Below are 11,437 nucleotides of genomic sequence, written 5' to 3' on the forward strand. Positions count from 1 at the left end.
CTAATCACATAATGATGATTTTAGCTGCATTTTAATAGTGTAAAGTTGATTTTCAGAAAAATAATCCACACTGTTAATTGGCTCCTATGATTATAAAGCAACATTTGGGTCAGATAGACCTCATCAGTCATTAAATACTTTTACACTCTTTGCTTCGGTAGCAGAAACAGTTTGGCATTACTTTTAAGTTTGTCTTTTTATGTGACATATTCAGAATGGTTTTTTCATCATCCAACTAAATAGAAAAAAATCTCTCTATACTTAAGTCATATATAATAATTCCTACATGTATTTTAAGCTGTAGCCTACTTTTAATATGTGGAAATTATGTCTAGTGTTTTTACATCTTCTTATTCTGTTGATGATTACAGGCTGTCATTTACATTTCACTTTGTTGAATATGACGGAAGTTTTCTGCAGGTACTTGGTATCATTGTTTCATCTCATATCATGAGGTACTTCATTCAAGGTTCTGACAATGTCACTCATAATTAACAACCCCACCTCTTTCACATGAACGTGCTCGTAGCTGGATAGGAAAACCCCAGGTAGACCGAGCTAGTTGATAACCAGCTTCGTAGTTCTGGTTAAGCCAGTGAAGCCAGATAACAAAAAGATATCCTGTGTATGTTGAACTTGCTTCGTAGTACAGGCCTCTGTTATCTCAAGTTCTCATCAAAAAGCTACAGATGAACTCCTCCTCTGCAAAGGAAAAAAAAAGAGCTCTCATTGAGCAGAAGAGGGTCACATGACTGATTAGCTGATTAGCCAAGCTAATGGCTTGCTAAGCATTAGCCAAGCTAATACTTAGTAAGCTTATCCCCTGGCTCTGGCTACCTTCTTACAGTATAATTAAAGTTAGCCTTGTTGGCAAGACTACCATAGCACTGCATGTCACATGGGTTAGGATTGCCTTGCATGTATAATTGCCCCTCAAGAATATCCTATTTTGCTTCCTTTGACCTTATGCTCCGCCTGCCTAATTTGATCCAATAATGCAGGCAATGAGATAATGCAAACTTAAATACTAGGTTTAAATGTAAAGGCCCCATGATCAGTTGTCATTGTGCATATACGGATCACATATCACTAGGTGGAAATGGGATCTACACTATATCCAGTCATTAATGAAAGACCAGTGTTCACCAGTATCGGATCATCATAACATGAGGGCCTACATCCAACTACTGGATTGACAATCCAAGCTCTTCGACCATCCCTAATGGTCCTTTCTTACCCCCGATGAACTCCTTTTCCCTCATTTAAACGGTTTCACGGTTGAAGTGAATTTGCTTTCAAACTGAAACAGGTTTAAACCAGAGCTCAAAGAACCACTTCAGAAAATTTTACCGGCAGCTCAAACTATTTTTGTGTTATTTTAAATCTCACATTGTTGTTGCAGGCTCACCTCCTCTCAGTTTGACCCCTTGGGCTCTGTAAGAGCCTGGCAGGTGGGCTGCTGCTGTGTTACCTCATCTTGCTGCTACACACAAAAAATCTCAGTTGAAGCTGTGGCTTTGGCCAGGAGATTATGATCACCACAAATTCATCTAAGAAAATTCTACTTGCAGTCTCAGAAAACATGAATGTAATCTCCCACTAACATGCAGCATAGCTCAGTAATCTTATTGAATTTTGATGGTGAGTAATGAAAAACAGTCAAACAGTCAAATTCTATCTATTTTGGGTAGTTAGTAATTTTGTGTTTGTCTCTTCATATTTTTAACCAGTTCTTGTCAGTGGTTAAACAGTTGCCTTCATTTCAAGCTCCGTTATTTTATGACCAATGTCTTCAACTTCAGTTTCTTCACAGTGAAGAAGAAAAGAGCTCATCAGAAAACCTAAAAATCTCAACAAGTCCTCAATGACAGCACAGGTCATTTGTTTTTATCCTCCAAACCAATCCCTATAATTATTCTCTGATCTGGCGTCCCATTTTCAATACAAACTTGTTTGTCAGTGCCTTACAAAACACATAAACCATTACAAAATTGACTTATACAAGCATTTTCTGATCAGCCACCTTGTTGGTTGAGGTTTAGTTAAGTTCAACTACTTGGTTAAGGAAAGATTGTGGTCATGATTAAAAGACACCAATGTTGATTGTTGGTTGGAGTTGGAATGTGAACCGTGGACTCCAAGTCAAAGTGGGACACTTTGTAGGTATGGCAGCACTATATCAAAGTCAAGTTACTTCTAGTCATTATCATGATTAATTCATTAGCCACACAACCACAAGAGGTCACTTGCCAGGAAAACGTAAAGATAAGTTGTTTTATGTGTTTGACCAAATAACCATTGCAGTAGTTTTTCTGGTGAGACATACACATCCACCACCACTAGAATTAAGTTACTGCTGACACCAACTACTATTAGTGTTACTGATATTACTAAGCTCTTTTATGCCGAGATCCTGCATTATAGTTGTAAAGAAGATCCATCCTTTGCTTTTTTACACTGAACCAAACAAAGCCGGCATAATGCCGCCCCCGTGTGTGCTTTTACATAGCATGCTGGCATTCTGGATCTAGGCATGACTTGTAACATAACAGCATCAGCTCCCTGTCAGCTCCCTGTCCCACCGTGCCGACTTTCCCTTTGACACAGATGTTGATCCGGCTCTGTGATTACCCCCGTAGCCGGCTTACTGTCGGAGCAACCCTACCCCCCCACTCTGTGTCTTTACCTTTATATAGAACAGTGAGGCGGAATAAAGGTACAGCATTCTGCCTTGAACAGGCTGTGTAAAAGGGGCTATTGCTACCACTACTAATGCTACCAGTTCTAAGCTAATACCAGTGATACTACCAACACTGTTACAATTACTGATGCTATTTCTGTTGCTGAAGTTAGTGTTACTACCACTGCCAGTACTACGGGTAGTGTTCAGCTACTATCAGCACTACTATACTATTACTGATGGAAATTCTACCACCACTTGGCCTACTTTTATTGGTCTCCTACAACTACTGCTAATATGTTGGTTGTGGAGCCCGACCAATATATCGGTCAGCCGATATTATTGGCTGATATTAGCCTTTCACAGATATATCAATATTGGCGTATATGTAGTCTGATATGCTGATTTTTTTATGTAGTCGCTGATAGTTATGTAGGCAGCATTTTTTATTGATCCTTTTTCTTAATTCAAGTTAAATATATATGTACATATGTTTTTTTTTGTTCTGTGTTTTTTTATTTATAGTAATTTATAATGATTAAATTCCAAGTGAAGTTTAATGTTTCAGTGCACTGATGTCACTTTATACGGTGAAGTTCAATGTTAAACTGTAAAATATCATGCCTCCATTATATATCTTTGTGACAAGTGTTTGATAACCACATTTGAGGGATCACTGCAAAAACTGTGTGTTCATGTATATATTCTGTGCATATAAGATTATTGGCCAATATATCGATATCAGGATTTTTTTACTGCATCGGCCCCAAAAATCCAGTATTGGCTGGTCCCTAGTTAGTTGTAATAGTATGTTACTGCAAGATGCGAGATAGTGATAGGTACTGCTTTCTCTGTTTTGTACATTATATTACCACAGCCACAGCTTAAAGTAGTAGCCATACTGTAGGCTTATAAAAACAATAATTGAATGGGGTGATATTAAAGGCAGATACAGATATTTTAAGAGTAAAGAACTTGTTATTTTGGTGTTATATAATCAAATTTGACCAATTCCAGGTTAAATTCTATGTGAAAATGAAATTAAATGTAACAGACTTTAAAGGTAAATTACATACAAGAATTTGTAACATTTAGATTACTCCTATATGTTAATGACACTTAATTGACATTGTGGGTGTGTGTGATGTGCTGTGTGTAGCTTTGTATTTTGTATGGTGTGTTCTGTGTGGTTTTTTTTTGTTTGTTTGTTTTTTTTGGGGGGTGGGGGGGGGTTGCTCTTTACTATTTTTTGTTGTACTGTTGTATGTTTTTTCTCAGGGACTACAGATGCAAATTAGCTTCAAGCTAACTCTAGTGCAGTGCATCTTTAATGTTTCAAACTGCACACTGTCCCATTCAATAAATAAATAAATCAAATCATAAATCCTACATGTTAATAACTCTTATTCTACATGTTAATAACTTGTATCCTACATGTTAATGACACTCTTATCCCACACGTTAATGACTCTTATCCTAATGACACTCTTATCAGATGAAAGTTTTTTGAATCTATCCATTATAAACAATAAGAAATATATATACAGGTAGTATTCTCCAAGAATCAATTTTCTCGACAACCATTCATCCTATTGACTTCACGCTTGGCGGTTCCTAAGGAAGTGCAGTGTCAAGTGTGAAGTTGTTTGAATGAGCGGTTCTCGAGAAAGCTACAAGCAACAATACCAGAGGCCAAGCAATCATGGCCCATTCCAAACAGGCATGTTTTGGATGGGCACTGCACTAGTATCCAACAATGCAGAGGAGGACACCACTGACTGTACCATCTGGTTTGAAATATTTAGGCCTCATATATGTGCAAGCAGCATCAACTTGATAACAACACAACAACACAACAAAATTTTCACCATGATGGATCTACAACAGATGAAACTGTCCTTTCCCAGCAAGATACTAATTGGACTCATTACTCAGCAAACTAAAATATTGTTGGATTATGACTAACATAAAAGCACTGCTACTTTTTGAACTGTGAGCCATTTTGAGTCATTCTCCCCCTACCAGCCCACTGAACCCTCTCCTCTTGTAAGCGAATCATCTAGAAGCAGGGAAATATTACATGAAAATGTTAATGCACCAGAAATGCTTCGTTTCTGGTCCAGGATGATTCAAACATGGCCTCTATCTCCTCTGTGGAGTCTTTATTATTCCTGCTCTATCTGTGCGGATTGCAGCAGATTGCGTTTTCCCAGGGCCATGCTGTGTGGATGGACGCATATCAGGACACGATGATGTAGTAACCTGATCGGATCTGGCCATAAACAGGCTTCACATAAAATTGGGAAAAGGAGGAAATCAGCATCCAGGGAACGTTTCTTATTTCTGCCCCCCTTTTGTTTTAAGCAATGGAACATGAGTTTCTGACGACATAAACAGCATGGTGCCATTTTTAAAGCGCATGCAGGCAGGCTGGGTTTGTACACAGGGGATTCCACTGCACAGACAACACACAGTACATATAAGGAAGACATCAGCACGCACACACACCCTCCTTACGCACAAAACATACATCTGCGCGCGCGCGCGCGCACACACACGCACACACCAGTAGCAGTGATGTACAAGACAATAATAAAAAGGCTCTCAGTCACTAACATGTACAAAATCCGTTCTAAAAACTCCCATTAAAGCATCACTTCTATCACTTACCAATCAATTACCTCATCAAGATTCACGTCAGCTTGAACAACGGTGATCAAGTCAACAATCCACAAATTAAAAGGTGACTTTAACCTCCATCACCTCCCTAGAAGAGCAGATAACAGGCGTCTCCTGCCATCTGCTCTTTTTGTGGATGTAGCCGCTATGATACAGACAGGTGATGGGAGAAATCAGATAAACAGGCCCGTACCCGCTGATGTTTGCCAATGGAAGTCCGGGACCGGTCGGATCTGTGCGTATTCCTCCTCTGGGTGTGTGTATGTGTGTGTGTGTGTATGTGTATGTGTCTGTGTGTACGGGTTCTGTCAGTCCCCGTGCGGCCTGGGAAGCGTGAAGAACAAGAGTGATGAGGAAGAAGAAGGAGCAGCACAGGACATCGGGAGCGGTAGCATCGCCTCTCCTCCGTTCACGTTACACCGGAGACTGAGACACGTTCGTTCCTCCCGGATATAACAGCAGACTGCCCGATGTCACGCCTACGTCTCTCTCTCTCTCTCTTCTCTCTCTCTCTGGTTCGAGAAAGGAAAAAAAAAATCTTGTCACACGAATATTGTGTTGCCTTTGAGGGTTCCTGGTAAATTCCTATTTCCAAATATGTTGCCTTCAAGAGCTCCTCCAGATAAATTATGATTATGCATCACCTTTAGCTGACAAGCATATTCTCCTTCACTAGAAGTGTCCAAATCCACCCTCTGCCTAATGTGATGCATTTTCTTCCTTTAGAATATGAAAGAAAATGAAAGGTAGCTCCATATTGGATGGGTTCACAATTTTTCAAGACTGTCCTAAAACAGTCAGGAGCCCTTATGAACATTGAAACATGTTTTTCTTGACATAATCATTCCTCCTGTTCATACTGAGCATTAGCAGATCCCTTCATAATGCACTGATGGGGACAAAATCCACAGCTCCTTGCTCCTTCTGTGCAAACATGAATTTAACAGTTTATCTGAAGCTAATATGAAGCTTCAGCGTCCAAATGAGTCAAATCAAGTAGATATCTTTCAACATTACCGTCTTTGCAGTGCCAAAGTCCCTCTTTTTGTTACTATACTTCCATCGCAGCTCAACAGGGAAACACAAAGAGGGCATTTGATGCTAAAAAGACTGTAAATGTGTCAGATATCCACTTGACATGACTAACTTAGACTTCTGGAGCCTCATTAAAGCTTCAGATAAATCTTTAAACGCATTTTTGCACAAAATGACTGTGTGGACACACTGGACTTTGGCCCCGACACATTGAAAGCACATTTGAAGGGGATCTTTTAATAGCCAGTATGAAGGAGGAATAATTACAGCAAGGAAAACCTGTTTCACTGTTCAAATGGGCACCTGACTGCTGTTTTAAAACAGATACACTTGAAAAATTGTGAACCTGTCCCTTAAACAGGCATTTCAACTACTTTCACACCAAAAACAGCCCTCAAACAATGCTGGACTGGCGTTATTCAAACAAATGAGAAGGCTGCATGTTTTCATTGTAAATGCATCTTACACGCCATCATACATTCAATTGCATTCACCTCTTACTTTCATCTCACAACTCCACTGCTTTCAGCGGACACATGTCAACTGACATTTCATATGCTTTCAATCCTTATATGACTTTTCAGCTGTTTTATTAACTTTCTTCAACTGACAATTCAGCTAGTTTCATCTCTTACTCTTCAACGGACAGTTCAAAATGCTTTCAGTCATCACATGTAAACTGACATTTCAAATGCTTTCACTCCTTATTCACAATTCAGCTGGTTTCTTATCTTACTTTTCAACTGACAATTCAGCTGCTTTCATATCATACTCGACTTACATTTCTACTACTTTCATCTATTACTCTTCAAATGGTAGTTCAACTATTTTCACAACTTACAAGTCAAGTGACATCTCAAATGTATTCATCTCTTACTGAACTGACATTTCAGCTGCTTACATCTCTTACTTTTACCTAACTGACGATGGAACTGCTTTCAGCATTCACATGTCAACTGACATTTCATGTGCTTTCAATCCTTAAGTGATATTTCAGCTGTTTTCTTATCTTTCTTCAACTGACATTTCAGCTGGTTTAATCTCTTATTCTTCAATGGACGGTTCAACTGCTTTCATCTCTTATACACTGAGAGTTCAACTACTTTCACAACTTACAAGTGACTTTTCAACTGCATTCATCTCTTACTCGTTAACTGACAGTGCAACTGCTTTCAGCGTTCACACCATGAACTGACATTTCAAATGCTTACATCGCAGGCTCTTCAACTGACATGTCAACTACTTTCGTGTATTCTGTAGATGAATGCTCAATTGCTTTTAGTGAATACACTCAAAGTAACAGTTCAATTGTTTTCAGCACTTTCACTCCAACTGAAACTTTAGCTCATTGCAGTGGTTTAACATTCAACTGACATATCGTCCATTTTCGTAGCTTACAGCTCAACTGATAGACACATCCGATCCTTTCAATGCTTCAGCTGACATTTCAACTCTTGTGCTTCAGTTTCAACAGTAACCCTTGTACAACATCTCACAAGCAAAGAGTTAGCATTTAAAAACATTTTATCTTGTTTACATGGAGCCTACTGAATGTTCAGTCAGGAAGTCTATCTTTTCCATGCTGTAGTTTTATTGCTCAAACCATCTGTCATTCCCATCCCTCACACATTCTCACGCGTAATTTCCTTGCTGTCATTCACCTGGGTGTCAGCTGTTCAAATCAGCTGGTCACATCTAACCAGTAGCACAGTGACACACCTTTATTGTCACCTTTATTATCATATTGTGGCAGTCTTTTTAAATATGTTTTCTCTATCTCTGCCTTAGTGCTTTCATGGTGCTGTTTGCGTGCCTCACTACCTCCCCATCACTGCTCAGTCTTTGCAGATTCATCAGTGCATCACTTTGTCAACCTCATCAGCCTTATCAGTCTCAGCAGAAGTCATCAACCACCACCATCACCAGTGTCTAGACTCCATGGGGGTATTCATCTTGCTGCTGCTCAGGATGTCCTGCTGCTGATGTCCCTCGATTCAGTCTCCCTGTAGAGCGCCAAAGACCTTTGACAACACTTAATCATCAATATCATCTGTATAATAAAGTTATTTTTGCTTCATTCACTTGTATCTTGTGATTGGAATATACTTTTTTGTTTATACACTACTGTCTAATGTTTTAGAACACCCCTATTTTTCCCAGTTTTTATTGAAATTTAAGCAGTTCAAGTCCAGTGAATAACCTTAAATGGTACAAAAAACAGTTAAGGTTACCAAAAACTGAAAATAATGTAAAATTCAGAGTTACAAAAAAGGCTTTTTTTAGGAATCATTTAATGGGTTAACAACTCACAGCTTTTCTGCAGCAAAGGAAGTAAATAAAGCCTTGAAAGTTGATGCAAATGCCATAGATGTACATACTTTAGTTCTTTACTTCCAAACCCTCTGTCTAAATAAAAGAATGGAGGAGGAAATGTGGTGGTCTGGGGCTCTTTTGCTGGATCCAGAGTTGGTGACTTACACAGAGTGACTGGCCTCTTGGACCAAAGGGCAAGCACAGCACCCTGCAGAGCCATGCAGTATCCTCTGGTTCACACCTAGCTGGTCAGGGGTTCATCCTACAGCAAGATAATGATCCAAAACTTCCCTCCAGGCTGTCAGAACCTTAGAAGAAATGAACAAGAAGGTAGGCTTCAAGTCGTGGTCAGCACAGTCATGGAGGTGGTTTGGGATGAACTGGACAAAAGAGTGAAAGCAAAGCAACTCATTTAACTTCTGCAACAGTGTTTGAAGAACTTTCAGGACAATATTTGATTTCCGTTGTGGAAAGAATGTGTATTCGGCCATTATATGTGCAAAAAGATGATTTAGATTTTGATGAGTCAAGAATTTAGATTAAACTTCAAACAAAAAGATTCCAAGATTTCTTTATCTCCACTTAAATTGTTCAATGCTTTAATTTCAGAGTACACTGAGACATTAAAGTATGTAAATTTCAATAAAAACGGGAAAAATTGAGGTGTTCTTAAACTTGACTGCTAATAGACTCAGCATGTTAGGACAATGGAACTGATTCAAATGCTTCAACTGCACATTTGCAAGTATGTTTTTTCTGATGGTTATTAAGTAATTATTAATGCTTTATAGATCAATTATAAGCCATCAATAAAAACAACTTTGAGTCACCAGATTGTCATATTACACTTCATGTTTGCCAGTTTCTGCTTGGGACAAAGAATCATTATCATTTTTAAAAGTCTATTTATGTTTTGTGATTGGGGTCAAAATTGAAGCAGCAGAGGCAGAGACATCTTGACTTTTAGTCCCTAATATAGGTCAACTCCAATCTTCCTTGCCTAGTAAATGCCATTGTCTTTCAAACTCCTCACCCCCATTTTGCAACACAGGCTTTCTGTTAAAAAAAAAAAAAAATTGTAGTCTCCAAGCCAAAGCTGTGATAACCCTGATGACACCACTATGACATTATTGAGTATGATGTCTGTATGTTGTATACATGTTTTTAAAAGCTCTGTAGTACTCCTCATGATGAGTACATTATCTTCATGTGTAAAATCAACAGAGTGCCCCTTTAAAGCTACTAGCCAAGGTGTAGGACTTGAAAATTCCTACTTTGGCGCCATCTGGCGGTGATAGTGTGAGCTTTCTACAAACAAAAACTGAAACCAAAGACACCACAGTCACATTAAAACTATGTATAGGCCTTGTAATTGTAATTTCAGAAAGTGTTTGAATGCATCATGGGAACTGCTGGAAATGATTTCCAAACTGTGGCTATCTCTCCTCTCTTTTCCATCGACTCATATTTCTTATATTTGAGTCTGTTTAAGTCATATACAATAGACCTACAGAACATGCTATGATTCTTTCCCATATGTCTTATTGCATCACATGTTGGGGGCAGGCTGGAGAAACAGCCAAACCTCTGGACAAAAAACCAATGCATTTCCATCACTGTAGGGTACTGGAGAAATACAATTTACTGAGCTTTGAGAAATTTAGATTATTCCCAAATTTGTGCCTAGTTTATAAAATTTTAAATGGTTTGGCCCCTCCCCCACTATGTGACTTGCTCAGTAAGTTCAATTAGATCCTCCAGAAGATTCTCTATACATGATTGTACCACACCATTTCGTCGCACTGCATTTGGGCAGTCAGCTTTCTCTGTGAAAGCCACAACTCAGTGGAATGTCCTACCTGATGATATGAAGAGCTGCAGTTCCATCAGTACATTCAAAACCAAATTTTAAACCCTGCTAAAAACTACTCAGCTCTGTAACCACTGACATTTTATCTCATGGTCTTCTCATGAACGCAAATAATCTTGCTTTTAATTTGACAAGCATACATTAGTCATTTCTAGTTGACATTGTGGGTGTATGTGATGTGCTACTGTGTGTAGCTTTGTATTATGTATTATGTGTCCTGTGTGTTTTTTGATTTGTACTGTTTGTTATTGTGCTGTTATATGTTTTAATTGTGACCTGCGGAAGGGACTGCAGTTGAAAGTTAGCTATAAGCTAATTCTGGTACAGTACATCAAATGGTAACATTTATGTTTAACATTGTACATGATCCCAATAAATACATAAATAATAATAATAATAATAATAATAATAATAATAATAATAATAATAATAATAACAGTATACTCACTAAATCAATGCAGCCAGCATAGCTTCTTTTTCTTTTCTGACTTCAGTGAAAACCAGAACATACATTTATTACTACAAGAATGATCTTTCTTATGAGAGACTTTCTATGGTTTTCCATTTGTAAAATGAAACGCAGTGTGACCTGTGTTATTGGGACAGGGGAATTTATATTTAGCTTTAACTATATTCAGAGATACATTTTTGATATGATTTATGATCTGAAATATCACACATTACATTACGATGCATATTAATCTCACTCTCTGTATCTGGTTTAATGACTGACAGGACAAATTATAGTAGGCTACCAGTGACTGGGCTGGATAAACCAATCCTATATCTTGAGTTTTGAAAATAATTATGCCCTGGACTTAAAAATCTCCGAACCTAATCGACAATAAACTCTACAGGAT

The 11,437-nt window shown here is 38.4% G+C and overlaps 1 protein-coding gene across 7 annotated transcripts in view; it reads right to left on the minus strand.

Moving 5' to 3' along the window:
* Window positions 1-11,437, minus strand: part of peli3 (pellino E3 ubiquitin protein ligase family member 3) — a 50,781-nt gene that overhangs the window by 39,163 nt on the left and 181 nt on the right. For 2 of the 7 annotated variants that reach the window (XM_044341066.1, XM_044341060.1), the window contains exons 2-3: window positions 8,705-9,015; window positions 8,213-8,397 (exon numbers count right to left, since the gene is read on the minus strand). In XM_044341066.1, the coding sequence (XP_044197001.1) occupies window positions 8,213-8,223 (11 nt within the window). In that variant the 5' untranslated portion in view covers window positions 8,224-8,397; window positions 8,705-9,015. Of the gene's footprint in view, window positions 1-5,350; window positions 5,878-8,212; window positions 8,398-8,704; window positions 9,016-11,025; window positions 11,402-11,437 lie in introns of those variants that run through there. The other 5 variants (XM_044341064.1, XM_044341063.1, XM_044341061.1 and 2 more) reach the window with 4 other exon arrangements.

The sequence above is a fragment of the Thunnus albacares genome, chromosome 22 (assembly GCF_914725855.1).
Source record: "Thunnus albacares chromosome 22, fThuAlb1.1, whole genome shotgun sequence".
Taxonomy (NCBI): Eukaryota; Metazoa; Chordata; class Actinopteri; order Scombriformes; family Scombridae; genus Thunnus; species Thunnus albacares.